Source organism: Amblyomma maculatum, chromosome 8 (assembly GCF_055883805.1).
Source record: "Amblyomma maculatum isolate TAMU_Amacu chromosome 8, ASM5588380v1, whole genome shotgun sequence".
Classification (NCBI taxonomy): domain Eukaryota; kingdom Metazoa; phylum Arthropoda; class Arachnida; order Ixodida; family Ixodidae; genus Amblyomma; species Amblyomma maculatum.
Window position 1 is genome coordinate 27488464 of NC_139351.1, and position 17312 is coordinate 27505775.

Sequence of the window (17312 nt, forward strand, 5' to 3'; positions counted from 1 at the left end):
TCCGCGTAGCTGTTCCTAGTATTCCGTCTTTAAGTTCGTTCTGAAGAGATGGGAAAGCGGACGTTTGCGGTAATCCTAGTTGGACCAAACTATTGCCAAACACTCGTTTTCAGTGACCGAGTAATTTGACTCCGCCTTCGTGAGCGTGCGACTTGCATAGGCGACGACAAATTCGGAAAATCCAGATTTCCGCTGAACGAGTACAGCGCCGAGACCGACACCACTGGCGTCGGTGTGTACCTCAGTAGGGGCCGTCGGGTCAAGTGACGCAGGAGGGGCGGTGTCGTGAGGATGCGGCGCAACGTATTGAAGGCATCACCGCATGACGGTGATCACAGCGAAAAGTCGGAACTGCTTAACGGAAACTGCGTCAAAGGAGCATCAATAGAGGCGAAGTTTCGAATGAACCGATGAAAGTAGGAGCACAAGCCTAGGAAGCTGCGAAGGTCTTTGATGGATCTCGGCTTGGGAAAGGCATCGACAGCACTAAGTAATGCCGAAAGTTGGGCGAGTTCGTTAACGTTCATGATGGAAAATAGCGCGAAAAAGTACACGCCTTCGTGTACTTTTTCGCGCTATATTCCATCATGGACAGCACAAAGTTTGGCCGGGTCTGGAGAAACTCGTTCCTTGGAGACAACGTGCCCTAAAGTGGTCAGTTGAAGGGCGGCAAAACGACACTTCTTTAAGTTGAGCTGCGAACCGGCATCATAAAGTCAGGTCAAAATGTGCTTCAGGCGGTAGCGGTAGAGATGAGTGTCGAAGTCAGGAGAAAAGACGAAGGTGTCGTCGAGGTAACAGAGGCAGGTCTTCTATTTCAGTCGACGCAAAATGGCGTCCATTATTCTCTCAAATGTTGCAGGAGTATTGCAAAGGCCGAAAGGCATAACAGTAAATTCGTACAGGCCGTCTGGAGTAACAAAAGCGGTTTTAGAGCGGTCGGCTGCTTCATCGGGAGTTGCCATTATCCGGAACGTAAATCTAGGGAGGAAAAGAATTCAGCCTCTTGAAAGCAGTGCAGAGCGTCGTCTATGCGCGGAAGAGGATAGACGTCTTTCTTTACAATCTTAAGTCGGCGGTAATCTACAGAGAAGCAGATTGAACCATCCTTCTTTTTAACAAGTCCAACAGGCGAATCCCAAGGGCTGTTTAAGGGCTGAATGACGCCGCTCTGGAGCATCTGGTCTACTTGCTCTTCGATAACCTGGCGCTCTGTTGCAGAGACACGGTAGGGCCGCTTTCACAGTGGTGCATAGTCCCCAGCGTTGATCCGATGAGTGAGAGGAAATTTTGATGGGAGTCGGAGGAGGAGCAACTGTTAAAGGATGGCAAGAGGCTGCGCTCGCTGAAGCTCGGAAATACTGGCTTCGATCGAGTGGCGGAACAGGTCTGTGGAAGAGGGAGGTGATACAGAAAGTGAAGGGCTGAGTGCAGCCATAGCGAGGCGCGGCGCGTCGTCAGTCTCTTCATGGAGAAGAGATGCAATGGGTTGTAGGCTCCCAAGATATTCACCGTGGCGCAAAGCAGTGGGGTAGTTAAACGAGTTAGAGAACCAGAGCGCTAAGGAGCCAGCGGAAATAGTCAGTAAAGCATAGGGCAACGGAAGGCACTTTCGGCGCAGAAATGTATGTGATGGCGGGAAGAGGATAGTTTCATTGCACACAGAGTCACAGGTGATATTTACAAGCAGGGACGAAGGAGGAGGAATATCGATGTCTTCGGCGACGAGGGCTTTAGCGGATAGACTAGAAGGAGCGTTGTCTGAAACGGGCTCGGGCAGCGCAGAAAATCCTATTTCAGCGCAAGCACAATCGAATATAGCAGCATGATGCGACAGGAAATCCCAGCCTAAAATTACAGCGTGTGAGAAACTTGGCAGCACGACGAACTCAATTATATAAAGGCGATTCTCGATCACTACTCGAGCGGTGCACGCTGCTAAAGGCTTGATTTGCTGAGTGCTGGCCGTTCGCAACGAAAGCCCTGCAATTGGCGTTTCTGTAAAGAGTTACTAAGTTTTGAGTCCATTACCGAAACCGCAGCACCAGTGTTCAGTTGGGCCATTACAGAAACACCTTCGACGAAAACTTCAATGAGATTGGCTGGCAGTAGATGAGGACTTGGAGAGAGAGAAAAGAAACTTTATTTGTCAGCGATTTAGATTGTTTTTGTCTTGGGCTGCATTCAGCTGCTCCAGGTGACAGGCAGTCCAAGTCTGTCAGCGACCTCTTGCGCTCTTGCGGAGGCCCGGGACTGGACGTCTGGGTCCCGGATGGCGAGAACAGCTTCCCAGTGTTCCAGCGAGGGAGATGGTACTAGATCTGCTGGAGGTGGACCCTCCGCACAGTCCCAGATTATATGATCTAAGGTGGCAGGCTCGCCGCACAGTTGGCAGTACGGATTTACTAAGTCGGAAAAGATTTTGGCATACGTCCAGGGAAAATTTGGCTGCGACCGCGTTTGCAGCAGCAGCCACGTGGTAGCCTGTTCTCGGCTGAGTGAAGCGTGCGGAGGAGGCAGGCTCACCCCGAGCTCTTTGTAATAAGTGGTAATGGCCTGGTACGTATCCAGTGACGCACCCCGTCGAACACCCGTGTCCGAGAAAGTTCAATGGGGTCGCAGTTCTCGCCTCAGGAACTGCGGCCTGTAGTTTTCCTCACGTGAAGCATTCAGTCGACGTCACATTGGAGAGATAGAGCGGCGTCGCGACTACGGTAAAAGACTGTCGGTGTTGGCTGAGCGGTCTGGGGAGTGATGACGGCTTGCTGGAGGCTCAGCAGGCGCAGAATACTGAGGCGTCGAAGACCAGTACCGAGAACCTTGGGTAGGTGGTGCTGACACTGGGAGACTGTTTCGGCAATAGCGGGAAATATGCCCAGCCAGCCAGCGAATGTAGCAAATTGGCCGATTGTCTGTCGTGCGCCAGGGATTGCGTGGTCTTGGAACCGGTCGAACATAGGGTGCTGGCGCTTGCACAGACACTTACGGTAGAGTGTAAGTTAACGGCAGAGGTCATGCAACCATTTCGGCGTAAGTCAAAGAACCGGCGACAGGCTATGGGGTGACATCGTCATAGGTCATATAGGGCGGCGTCAGTTCTTGGAATGGCGTCGGCGTTCTTGGCTCATCGGGGGCTCCGCGAAATGGCTTACCGACTAGCGTTGTGTTGCTTCCGTAACAAAACACTCAGCGGATAGCAAACCTGACAGCGGTGTGTATGCTTTCCACACATAGTTTTAGCGGCGTTATAAAAATAGATCTCGGCCACTTCTGCTGGTGGTCATCGAAAGGAGAAAAATTGCGGTACGTTGTGTTTACATGTGTTTCTATGAGTCGTCCTCCCAACTCACACCGCCATACGTTTCGGGTGTTTCAAAAGTACTTCGTCTTTAAAATGGCAGTTCATGCTTCGACTATTTTTTCTAGGACGTTCATGGTTGCTCTGCACCGAATAACGACATCAAAGGTTCTCCGTGAAATTAGAAAACTGATTTGGAAACATTCGCTTCCATGTATTCCTATGGGCGCCAAGCCTATCTTTCACCCCCAGTCTGCTACTGCGTGGCGAGCGCCTTTGTAACAGTGTTGGTCTATATGCGTGAATTGTCTGGTGGCGTCATAGCCGGATGTGACGTCATTATAATTAGTTCCGGCTGTTAAACATGTCCGAATATGACGTCATAAGGACTTTACATCCGGTCATGACGTAATTGTCGATGACGTCATTGTCAGTCATCTCTGTCATTACCCTTGACTATAGTTAGTCATGACTAATTAGTGCTAGTTAGTAATCAGTTGGTACTAGTTAGCGACTAGTTAGACATTAGTTATTACTGGTTAGTGACCCGTTAGTCATTAGCCATAACTATTACTAATACTAGTTAAGGTGTGGCTTGGTCGTGGCCGGATGAACAAGGTCATGCCCGCGTGTATGACTCATTAAAGGCACACTCTCGCGGTTTCCCGCGGAATCTTGCGAAGAAGTGTGAAACCTCCCGTGGCCGGATGGACAGGGTCATGGCCGCGAGTATGAGCCATTAAAAGCTTTCGCCTTAAAAACAGATGTTAAGTACCCCAATATATGTTTCGAGAAACTTTCTCGTTCCAACCTTGTTTTCATGTCCTATAGGTGGTGTCCAAGTTTTGGCGGACATTGCGTCACGGCGAGGATTTGTCACGTGAATTTTGACTTCCGGGTCGTTTTTTGTGGTTTGGTTTCTGCTGGCATTGCTTGCAGGCGTGCGGTTTCGACCTTTATTCTATTGATATTTGCACTCAATGTGCTGGCAATGTGGTGTTGCGCTCGGCTTCCAACTTCGGCAACTCAACTAGAACGCGATACAAGATGTTCCGAGTGCCGTCAAGTTGTGAACGGCGAAAACTAGTTGGCCGTTGCGATCCGCTGGCTGACCGTCGACGGCGAACTGCACATGGAACACGAGGCTTTATTTGTAGTATTTTGTCAATGGCAAGTGTTGGATAGCGCTGTGAAAGCTAGAAAATTTTGTGAAGTACGTTGTTTGCTATCGTTCAAAAGCACCAAGTTCTCTCTCGGGCTATGCGCTGCAGCTGTTTTCGCACGATGACGGTAGCAGCGAGCGGTCATTCCACGTCTTCAAAAGGTTTGCAAATTGTGTTGTTTGGCCTCCGTCAGTACAGCGTGATATGATATTATAAGTAGTGATTAACTTTATCCCCTACCATTTCTGCTAAATGAAAATTTCTAGAACCACGGCGAGTGCTTACCAATCAGCTGTCGATGGTTGGTCTCGTTGCCTGACTAGGTCAGCGTGTCACCGTTAGAATTTGTAAGACTTATACATTGTTGTTTATACATTGTAGTGTATACATTGTTGTGTAAGCATTTGCTGATTTCGCTCCAGATAACGAAACATATGCTTTCACCAGCGAAGCAATCAGCGTGAGCACGCGGAAATTGCGGAGAAATACAAGCAAGATTGATAAAGTTTCCTGCTTGTGCTGTGGTGTTTATTGTTGTCTTGTGTAGAAAAAGAGACAGTTAAAGACTGTCGCAGGGATAAAATTTGATAGCATTTTTCTATACTCTAGATAAGAATCGTGAAATCTTCACTTATTGGACAGCACTAACATATTGTTCAGCTATTTTTTATCTTGCATTGTATATATGGCACGTAGAATAGCTGACAGCTGAGATGCATGGTATAAAACCAAATTTTTCTGTTCAGCAAAGTAGTTTTATAATGGCTTAGGTGCTGCTCAACGTGTACGTGCGAAAATTAAATGAATGTATCTATATTAGCTACTTGTGATGCATATGCAAGGTGCTGCATACATAAAGTTTATGTGTTATTTTCATTCGCTGCGTGGCCTTCAGATGGAAAACAAGGCGCTGGTGGCCATTGGCTATCTCAAGAAGTGCAAAATTCTGCAAGGTAGGCAGAGGCTGGCCTAGCTAGCAGCTTTTATGTCTAAGGGTAAGAAGCATGAATCTTGCCGAGGCAAGACTTCTGTGCTCGGTGCTATGTATTTTCTTACAGCTTGCTATTACTCGCCCACAGGTCTATTGAAGCTCGTTTCTACAGCCTGTACTAGGCATTTTGTCACAATTTACTATTCCTCACTCCTTGGAGGTCATTAATCACATGCTGTAAAACAATGTGCTGCAAAAGTTCTGCTGGAGAAAGTAATATGAGGTGTAATTAGAGTATGAGAACGGTTTCCCATTTCCAAGAACCTTTACTTCATGGCTGTGTAATAAAGACTAGTCACTTTTACCTATGGCTATTTTCTTGTGCCTGACTGTTTCTCTTTGTGCCTGTAGCAAAGCTGTGCTAAGCGTTAATACCTCTTTAAGTTGATGTTTTCATTAGGAAGAACCACAAGACGAGTTGACTTTATGCCTGGCTTTTCGTATTTGACTCCTTTACCTCGAACACATTGCATATAGTGCAGAAGTATGAAGGAGCACTGAACGAGGGTGAAGGGCCCGGGACACCCCAGTTCGCAAGTCGAGCCAACCTTTCGACAAGTGGACTTGGCTTCGTCTGTTCAGTGCTTCTTCATACCGTGTAAACCATCTTCATCCTCTCGTTCTATATAGTGCAGAAGTTATACATTCCAGCATTTCAGTATGCATGCATTAACAGCCTATTTGCCTACTGGAAACATCTGAATGTATACACAATCTAATTTTCCTATCCAACCAGACCCCAAGCCCAAAGTACACAACAGCAAAATAGTTACAGGCTCTTCCCAGCTTTGATTGGAAGATATATATGGTTTCGCATCCTGGAGTCTCTGGTGGTTTCAAGAGACGCCATTAAAACCATGCTTCTTATTTATTTATTTATTTATTTATTTATTTATTTATTTATTTATTTATTTATTTATTTATTTATTTATTTATTTATTTATTTATTTATTTATTTATTTATTTATTTATTTATTTATTTATTTATTTATTTATTTAATCCTCAAAGGTCCGGGGACATTACATGAGGGGTGGGCTGTTAAATTTAATATGAATACAAACTATCTTTGATGGCGGTTTTGTATTGGCTGAGGTTGGTGATGGTTGCGACTTCGGATGGAAGGCCGTTCCAGTCTCGAGTTGTTTTCAAGAAAAAAGACTGATAATATGTATCGGTGCGGGCTTTGATTGGATAGACAGCGTTAGGGTGAGAGTTACGAGAAATGCGATGAGCACGTGTGATAGGAGTAGTTTCAAAGGTATGATAAAGTTTGTGATATAAGGAAAGACGAGCGATGTTGCGACGACAGGCAATGTAGGAAGGTTAAGCCGAGATTTAAGTGCGGAGACGCTGGTGTGATATGAGTAGTCGGAACAAGTAAATCTTGCAGCGCGATTCTAGACAGATTCTAGAGTTTGAATAAGGTTAGTAAAGAAGGCTTTAGTACTTCCCTTTTTTGAGCGATGTAATGCAGCAATCAGTATTGGGGAATCAAGTATGAAAATTCCAAGCACGGAGAGCTTCCACAGTTGTATGTGAATAGCGTAAAATGTCCCACACACTATTCTAGTTAATTTTGTTTATGAGTGGGGTTTTCTCGCATGCACTGCAGCCTCGGCAAGTGGATATATTGTCTCTCTGACTGCCGGAATAGCTACGTTACTAGCCAACCCAGGCCCTCAACAAGCATTAGTAGAGCTTTTTAACCATATAGCCTTGGCTACATACATGTTGGGGTATGATGCATGTAAAATGAATACAGCAGTGCTAAAAATGCAACTCATATACATCATGCAGTTGCATTTTCGTAATACAACTCAAGTGATAATCAAATGCTTGAGAGAGATTTTTATTATTTTTTTCGTGATCCTCCTGTTTCATTGATTGACAGTATGATGTTAACCGTGACACAGTTCTTTGGCATTGGATACCTCCTACAGTTTTCAGAAGAAAAAAAAAACTAGCACACATGTAAACAAAATCAGTGGAGCTAACTGTCAAGAGCCTGCAAACTAAAATAGCGAATATTGTGCATACGTCTAAGGTTTTGAAGCACTGGTAAGTAAATCTAGATCTTCTGAAAGAATAGCACAACAGCTGATAGAATCGCATGTCACAAATTTAGCTGAGAAATTAAAACGTGATGTACCAGGCGTGCTTGCACACAGCTGCAGTGCATCGCAAGACCAGAAACCCTAGCTGCTCTGACTCTCTTGGGCAGTGCGGCATAAACCGATAAAGCTTTGTAAAGGCTGCAACAAAAAGTGCATTATGTCCTCCTGGTATTTGCATGCTTTCAGCTATCTGCCGTCGCAGCTAAAACTTGCGCAACAGTCTGCTCCTACGTTTCGCTAAACTTCGGCTGCCGGCAGTCTAATTATCCGGCTTCTGCTAGCAAAATACCTCCAAAGAATGCTTACTCTAGTATATTTTAGAGATATATGCAGCGACTGCATGATAACGTCAACGAAACACGAACTTTCACCGACTGAATGATGCATGATAAACTTCAGCGCGAACAGACGACAGACATTGTAATGGTTGCACTTGCAATACTTTTTCACCCGTTTTCATCAAATACGAAACGTTAAATAGGGTCATAACATGTGTGCAGATCATTATGACCTTTTCTGCGACTTCATTCGGGCTTATAAAACACGCTAAGAGTCGAATTTAAGCTTGTCGATGTAGAGTTTCAAGCACAGCACAGCAGACGCGCGTCTCGCAGAAAGATCCTGAAGTCAGAATTACCCAGCGTGCCTTGCGGCTCGTGCAGATTGGACATCATCTGTTCCCGCGCAGGCGCTGCTTCTAAAGGCTAGGAGCTGAGACATGCTGGTGGCTTTTATGCAAGTAACTACGCCACGCGAGTGTTGTACACGGGTTGGTGCACACTGTAATATAAACTTTTCAAGCTCGCGTTTACGACACAGTTGGGTGCAGTACTCAAGATTTCAGTCAGCGCTTGTTAACTCGTTTGCGCGAGAGCTCGCCTGAATTTGGCAACATTGGCGCAGGTACTGCTGGTTTGCATACCGGGAGCCCCCCTGCATCTGTCCGCCGCCGCCAAAGGAACCTGAGCATATTCCTGCTGTAGGCGAAGACTATAACTGCGCTCCTACAGGGTCGGCCTACTCGAGAGCCACCGCCGACAAATAGATGGCGCAGCAGATGTCCTTCCCTGACCAGGCAGCGCTGTGCATCTACTCAAGTTGATCCGTCTTGTCCTTGTGGTCCTACTAATGCACCCACCTATGTCAGCAGTCGTCTGCAGCTTGCTCCCACGGGAAGTGCGACACACCACGCAACGTCCACCAAGCGTTCGGCGGTGTAAGCAGGGATGCCATTGTCTGAAAGCTTTGCCGCAGTCACCAATGTACTGATCGTGCATGCAACTTCAGCCCCTGTTTTGGGTGAACTATATGAAGCGACGTGCATTGAACACATCTGCGCGAGTGCTTTCAGCAAGTGCAGTCCCTTCAAGCTAGCGTTGCAAGCACTATTAAGCAGCTTTTGACGATCACTTATAAGTGGGTATATGAAATACCACTCGCGTGTTTTTGATGATTTTCGCTGACAAAACGAGTGCCAATTGGGATTGTGTTCTAGTCATGATTATAGTTTTGTTTCACGCTGTTGATAGCAGAGTTTGTATTTAGTGCTTTATACCGATTAACACTTGCGACATTTTCATTTGTGAGTTTCTATTTCGATAGCACATGTGGTGGTCGGTTGAGGTAGCTTAGCGGCACCTGCATTTAGCCGGTCGAACGATAAGATGAATATACATAGGCGCGGCTCAAGGGGCGATATGCTTGGCATTGCCACCTAACTGGGCGCATTGGACGTACTTCAATATACAAATTCATCAAATAGAAGGCCAAATCCGTTTTTGTGTACGAATCGAGCAACATTATTTTCAACATAATTTTCAACATCAACATACGAATCGAGCAGCACGGCACCTGAAACTTGTTGCTAATCTGGTTTCCAAACCGCGTTGTCATATTATTAATCTCATTTTAAATAATGGCGTTATTCCTGCTTGCCTTAAAACAGCGAAAGTCATCCCGATGTTCAAAAAAGGTGGCAGACAAATAATATCTAACTATAGTCCAATATCTATATCATCATCTCGTAAAAAGGTAATTGAGAAATTAATAATCAGTCGCATAGACAATTATCTAAATAAATTTAATATTACTACCCTCTGTCAGCTTGGTTTTAGGTCCGGCAGCTCAAATACCTTGGCTCTCGTCTCTTTGACTGAATTTATAAAGCATGGCATTGATAATGGCGAATTTGTTGGTTCAGTGTTTTTAAATTTCACAAAAGCTTTTGATAGGAATAACCATTTGATTTTGCTAAAGAAACTAGAATGTAATGGCATAGTAGGCCCTGTATCTTTTCTTATGAAAATCTACTTACAAGATCGTAAACAAATAATCAATATTAATAAAACTACCTCTCTAGCTAAGCCTATTGACCAAGGTGTTCCTCAGGGATCTATTTTAGGATCTTTACTGTTTATATTATATATTAACGACCTTCCTACTTCTATTAGTCCAACTCACTGTGTCTTATACGCTGACGATAAAACCGTGTCAATATCTAACAGGTTCATTGATGATCTTACTGTTGATTTGAATACCGTTTTACGTAACATAATAAAATGGTGTCTCAATAACCACCTGGTTATTAACCCCACTAAAGCAAAGTTTTTAATCTTCAAAAGTAGCCAGAAAATCCTTCCATGCACTCCTACGTTAACCATCTGTTCTTACACTATTCCAGCTTCGGATAACACTAGCTTTCTGGGCGTTATTCTTGATTCTGCACCTAAATTCCCAGCCCACCATCGCTCATCTGAAAAAAATATCTATGTTTGGCATCCGAGATCTCATTAAAGCGCTCCCATATTTTCTTTGTTACATTATCTTATTTATGTATTATGCTTTAATTCACAGTTGCCTCACTTACGGGATTGTCGTTTGGGGAAATACTTACAACTGCCATTTATCGTCTGCACAGCATATACAAATCAGGCCATCCGCATTATCACCTGCAGCACTTTTTCCACTAATGCTTGTCCCTTATTATGAACATCATATCTTATCAGTCCACCAGATCTTTCAATATCCCCTAGTTATCACGCTCTTTAAGCTATTGAATGGCAGCCGAAATTTCCAGTTTTTTAAGCCGATATTACTTTCGAACTGTAACTCTGCAAGGTGCCGCATCACGTCTACCTGCATCCGCATCCTCCAAAGCACCCCTGCTCCGATTAGAGAAATTGAACTAATCTGGGTTACGGCCCGCTCGTCTAATCGGGGAACGAGGCGGCTCACGCGCAAGCCTGAGGTTTTCTCGACCGGGCAGTGAGCACGTCCTCCGACCCAAATTTTACGAGGGATGGATTAATTTATTTCCATGATATTACCCACCACTTCAGGTTGGAAAGGTGCACATATCCGCCTCCCCACAAATCCTTACGAAGGCGCAGGAAGTTACCTGGCGCCGACTACAAACACGCTCCCTCTTAAATCCGATGGTGTTTGCCCTCTTGTACCCGGCCAGTACAACCCAAACTGCAGAAAGTGCGGCGAAATAGCGACATGCGACCACATTCCTGGAACTACGCAAGTGATCCGCCTGAGGTGGAATTAATACAGCGCCCTTCTCCTGAACGGTGGGAAGCAGTGCTGGTCAGCTCGGACCCGAAGATCCAACTACGGGCCATCGAGCGGGAGGTCTCTACCAGCCATGGACTAGCGGCCATCTAGTAGGTCTCTCCAGACCTGCTTGAGCGACGAAATAAGTGTTTTACAATCCAATCCAATTGAAGCGGTCTTCACAAACAACCCATTTAGCTCATGCGTGACGTGTCTGTAGGATAAGAAGGACTTGACGCCTCTGAGTAGTGGCATGCATGAAACGCTTGGTTTGGCCCTACCGGTTGTTGTAGCTGTAGGAAGGAGGAAAAGAAAATGCACGGGCCTGCTACTGGCTCTGTAACTGAGCCACCTCCGCTGCCTCGTGCGCTCCGGAGAGCAGACGAAAGGCTCCTTCTCAAAATTTGTACAAGCACAATGCTGTGCCCGGTAGTCATGAAGCACTTCAATACAGACTTTGATTGGGGCTGCAGCCTGTGTGGAGCGACCTTCTCGGACGTTTTTCACATGGTCTGGGCCTGTCCATCCAATCCCCACTGTTCTCAATCCTTCATTACCCACCCTTCTAGGGAGGCCTGGGAGGCGGCGCTGCTCTTTCCGACATTTTTTTTTGCGTCGACCGCAACACGCACACACACACATACACAAACTTTTCGGTACGTGGCCGTTGGTAACCAAAATAATGTACACGACAAGCATTACGAAATGCGTTTTGCCGGCTGTTTTATCGCTGTGAGAAAGTAATAATAAGTTCGACCTCACAAGCCGACCTCACTAAGTTTCGACCTCACTCAACCTCAAACTCACGCATGAGGTTGAGTTCTCATCGCCGACCTTACTCAAAACAATTTCGGCTGTAGCCGACCTCACCTCAACCTCACCTCACGCATGACTTTGAGGTTGTTTTGAAGTTGATGTTGACCTCATGAGGTTTCCCACCTCTGTCCCCGCCACATGTCGAATGAACGCCTTCCTAAGATGGGTGTACAATACCCTAGTCGAACTTACCGAGGCTCATCGATCAGCCCAACTTGATCGGCTCTCCTCCACCCTGGCTGGCCGTCACATTCTTGATACTATTGGCCTACATCCCCTTGGATATTACTCCCACAACTCGAGTTAATGACATTCTAGTGGAAATAAGAAGAAATGGGCCGGGCATGTAATGCATAGAGAGGACAACCGATGGTTGCTTAGGGTAACAAATTGGATTCCAAGGGAAAAAAAGCGTTGAAGGGGGAGGCAGAAAGGTGGGCGGATGAGTTAAGAAGTTCGCAGGAGACAAGTGGATTCAAGGGGTCAAGGGGTTTCAAGGTGAAGTGGAACACAACGTTCGACAAGGGGCGCGCGATGTACCTTGTGCAGCAGCGCTAAGCTTTCGCATTTCTGCGTTATGGATTCTGCAGTGCTCTTGAAACATTTCAGACTGTAGGTAGTTGATTACCTCTCATTACACACTTTGTAACATTTCCATCCATTTGTGCACGCAAATGACGCCCTTTCCCGCTCGTTCGTATTCAAACATTTCAAATTTCCTGCCATCGAACGTTAAGCCTAAGCCACCGGAAGTCAAATGCCATGTGACCTATTTTGTACGTCGATATTACCTCTCCTGTCTATTTCGATGTCTTCATCACTTGCACATTATTTTCTTGACGCTTTATGCGATGGTACCATCCTTTTTCCACCAGAAGATACAGCAGCCGTTCCGAAATCCTGTATGTCGACTCGGCAAAGAATTCTAAAGTAGGATTTTTCACAGCAGTCGCAGTTTACGAAGATGGCATAGTGGGGGCCGCCGCCACTATCCGAACTAATTCGCCTGCAGAGGCGGAATTGAGGCCACCATAACACTTGCGTTGGCCCACTCCACCATTGACAGACATAGCCGAAATTTGCACCGATTGTTAGGCTGCATACCGCCACTACCTAAAAGGCTTGGCAACACTAGCCACCCATCATATTCTTGCCACAGTCACCTCTCTCGACCGAACGGTTAATCTGACGTGGTTAATCTGACGTGGGATAATGAAGCATAGGGCATTGGGGGGGTACAAAAGGTAAGAGGGTTTGAGGGGTATTTGGAAAGGAATTATGGTGCCCGGGCTTACTTTCGGAAATGCGGTTTTGTGCCTAAAATGAGAGGTACAGTCGACATTAGATATAAATCAGAGAGCCGTCGGACGATTAGCACTATAGGTGCCCACGGCAAAACCACAAATGAGGCGGTACAAGGAGATATGGGCTGGGCATCTTTCGAAGTACGGGAAGCTCATTATATTATATGAGGAACGCCTGAGGAAATTGAACAGTAACAGATGGGCAGCTAAAGTATTTAAATACCTCTACTTAAAAAGCGTTGGCTCACAATGGAGGAAAAGAACTAGGAAAATAACCAGTTAGTATGCTGGTCCCAAGGACGAAGAAATAAAGAGCGTTAACCAACAGGTGAAAAACACAGAAGGTAAAAATTGGATAAATTGAATGGAAAAGAAACAGTGTGTGGAATTATACCGAAAGTGGAAAGGGTAGATCAGGAAGGAAGCTTTCTTTGATAACTCAAGAGACAGTGCCCTACTTTTTGAACACGCCTTAGAACACGCAGCTACAAAAAGAAATTTACCAATAAAGAGGACGCATGTGCAGCATGTGGTAAGTCCGCTGAAACAATTGACAATATTGTACTCGAATGTAATGGTATCCACCCGGAAGTCTATGCAGGCGCTGTCACTCTTCCTGAAGCTCTGGGGTTTAGAGATACCAGTGGCCGGGGGAATAAACCTGCGGTGGAAGCTAGCAAAAAACGACTGGAAAATTGGTGGTTTAAAAGCAAAAAAGTGGCATATTGTTGGTAATATGGAAACAAAAATTTAATAGATTGATGGCATAGTTAACCAATCTAAAACAAGAATTAAGTTATAGGGAGGAAAATGAGCATGATAGCAACTGCTACCACCCCGTTTCAAAGAGGACGCTCCTATATTCCATCCATTCCATCCATCCATGACCAATCAATGACGTATTGGCACGTGACAGCAGCGAGGGCAACGAAGAGGCGTCCGGGTATTGTGCGATGTCAGCGCAGGTTAAAGATTCCTTGCAAGTATACTTCAAAAATTTTCTTTGCTACCCAATTCTTGGCTGATATCCCTCTCTGTGGGTATGTGCCATAAGTTATAAGGACAACAACAACAACAATAAAGACCCCATCAGGAATCAGGGCCAAGATACGTGTCCCACCTATGCCGCGAAACATGCACCCCGAGTACAACAAAGAAAGGCGAGAGCATAGGGCTAAGGCCTACGAGAGGAAGATGAGGAAGCGACCGGCAGACCATAGACGCGGCGTGCGGACAGCACGAGGTGGCTGTATCCGCGGTGGTCGACGGGGCAGGAGCATCAATGGTAGCGGCTTCGAGCCGCACGAGAGATGCCAGTGCGGCGGAAGAGTTGGCGATAGCGCTCGCTTGCGTCGGTACCAAGGCCGGAACAATTTTATGTGCCAGCAAAAACACAGTGCGGAACTTTGGAAAAGGAAGAATCTCGGAAGAGGCCAAACTCATCCTCGAGGGGAGGCCGATAGAACGTAATATAGAGATTATATGGATTACAGCGCACGCGTCTATTGCAGAAAATGAGGCTGCACACGAGCTTGCCCGAGCTCTGTATCACCGGGCGGCCGTAGAGCAGCCCTCTCGCATAGACATGACAGATAGCTTGATTTCATACGAGATCCCGGAACATTATATGCTGAGCAGGAAGGTCTATCCGCAGCCCGACTATTCCCACGGAAACGAGGAGGCAATTGCGTGGAGAAGGGGGAAATCATATAAGTCTCTCGACCACGTAATTTGGGAATTTTCTGGCAGCCCGGGCGCCGAGCAAAAGATAGAGAAGCCTGGGAGATCTTGATGCAGAGCGAGAAGCCCGTTCAACAGCAACAGGCCATCAACCCGTCGGCTGATACCGTGAAACAACAATGTATCTTCACCAGACCTTAGTTTGCGAGGCTCCTGAGTAGGGCTCTGTTAGGCCTGCGTGCAGGGGGGTCCAAAAAAAGTTTCATATTGGTGGAAATCAAATTTATTGATGATGATGATGATGATGATGATCCCCAGGTGGTCGAAAGTACTCCATAGCCCTTCACTAGGGCTCCTTTTACTCCATTTCCACTTTCAATCCCGCCTTCCTTCAGCGCGTGTGTTGTGTCTCTTCTCTTGTGTTTGTGTTTGTTGCGCCACATTTCTGAATACTATGCAGCACCAACTAGCCCCTCAAGCCGTTATTTTGAACCACCTTCCTTCCTTCCCTTACGGCGTGTTTCAGGTTTCCACAGAAACATGTTTGACAGATACTGCGTCTTTCTCTTACTGTGAACTAATTATTATTACTTGACATTGCTTACGCATTAAAATTGTGTGAGGCTTACGTGTGGAAGCCTCTGACCATTGATGTCGTCTATAAAAAAGAACCTATAAACGACACTTAAGACCTGCAAAAATATTCTCCCCCGGGTGCGCCGGGGGGGTAGTGAAGAGTGGCTGTTCCTGGCCCTACGGAGCTGGGACTGGTAGGTCAACGCCGCTTGCGGGGGGGGGGGGTGGCTAGCCTGCCATCGAATGTTTATCTGTTGTTGGCCGTCATTACACCCGCCACCGCTTAGGTGGTGGACGACGGCTGTTGCGGAGCGCGTCTTTCTCTCCTACTTTTTCTTCTCTACTTTCTCGCTTCTGTCCGCCCGAGGCAGCGGAGCCCCGCCAGCGTGGTGCAGTGGTAAGACGCCCGACTACTGTGCCGGAGTACCCGGGTTCCTCGGCGGCTGCGTTTCGATGGAGGCGAAACGAAGAGGCGTCCGTGTGCTGTGCGATGTCAGCGCACGTTAAAGATCCCCAGGTGGTCGAAATTACTCCGTAGCCCTCCACTACGGCTCCTCTTCATCTCTTTCCACTTTCACTCCCACCTTCCTCCCTTCCCTTACGGCGCGGTTGCGGTGTCCACAGAAAACAAGTAAGACAGTTACCGCGCCTTTCCCTTCCTATAGACCAACACCGTGTTTACAAACAAAGGGGGCGCTCGCGGCGTCGCAGCCGACTGGGGGTGAAAAATAAGGTTAGCGTCCATAGGAATACATGGAACCGAAATATTTCTAAGCAGTTTTCTCGTTTCACGGGGCACCTGTGATGTCGTTATTCGGTACAAAGCAACTATGAACATCTTAGAACAGATCGTCAAAATATGAAATCTCAGTACCGGAGCGAAGTATTTTTAAAACACCGCTAAACGTATGGGGGTGCAAGGTGGGAGGGCGACCCGTAGAAATACATGTAAACACAACTTACCGGAATATGGTTCTCATTTCGCAGAGCAGCAAAAGTGGTGGCCGGTCGTTCAACTTTTACCAGCGCTCTGAAGAAGTGTGTGATAAAGTATGGTGCATCATTACGGAGGAAGTCTACTTTTAAAACTCCCCGAATAACCTGCGTTATGAATCCAGACACCGCCAAAAGGCAAGCTGGGTGTAGCGAATCGCGCAGTTTTGCTTACAGTCTGATATGCTGCCGCATAGGGTAAATAAGCTTGATAATACTGTCGCTCCAGTGATACGTGCAGACAGCTAGAATCACATTTAAAAGCAGTTGTCAAACGCCATACGACAATATGAACCGAACGAGATTCGCGCATTGCAGCAGACGACAGCGTAGCTGGCGATACCCAACGCGGCCGCCTCCAGCTCCGGAGCGTCTGCTAACGACAGCTTAGGTAATGCATATGGTCGTCTGCAACTGTGCGCGGTCAGTTTATCGTGCTGTTAGCGGTCTCGCAAGTCGTCAGACTTGCATTACTTGCAATAGAATGTAACGTGTGTCATGCAACATGACTTCGGGGCGTCGTACAAGAAGTTCACTAAAAATGAGAAGAGTTCAACGCTGCTGAACCGAGCAAAACGTTGCGGTAAGTTGTATTTACATATATTTCTATTTCTATATTCTTACGTCACAGATCGGGGTAAGCGCGAAGCGGTGGCGCCTCAATCGCCAGCGTGGTCCGACTGGGGGTGAAAAATAGGCTTAGCGCCCATAGAAATACAGGGTGTTGCACAATTAGACCCGCGCTGTAGAATGCTTCTCCCAGCTAAACCGCGGAATCCTTGCAGTTCAGATTTCGCACAGAAATCGCATTTTGTCGT

At 46.5% G+C, this 17312-nt stretch overlaps 1 protein-coding gene across 1 annotated transcript in view; it reads left to right on the forward strand.

The window, feature by feature from the left end:
• The window catches only part of LOC146180808 (proton-coupled folate transporter-like), a 67130-nt gene extending 58518 nt beyond the window's left edge, over positions 1 to 8612 (forward strand). Inside the window, exon 6 of the mRNA XM_084575661.1 lies at positions 8471 to 8612. Within this exon, the coding sequence (XP_084431787.1) occupies positions 8471 to 8612 (142 nt within the window). The remainder of the gene's footprint in view (positions 1 to 8470) is intronic.
• Positions 8613 to 17312: the final 8700 nt, after the last annotated feature.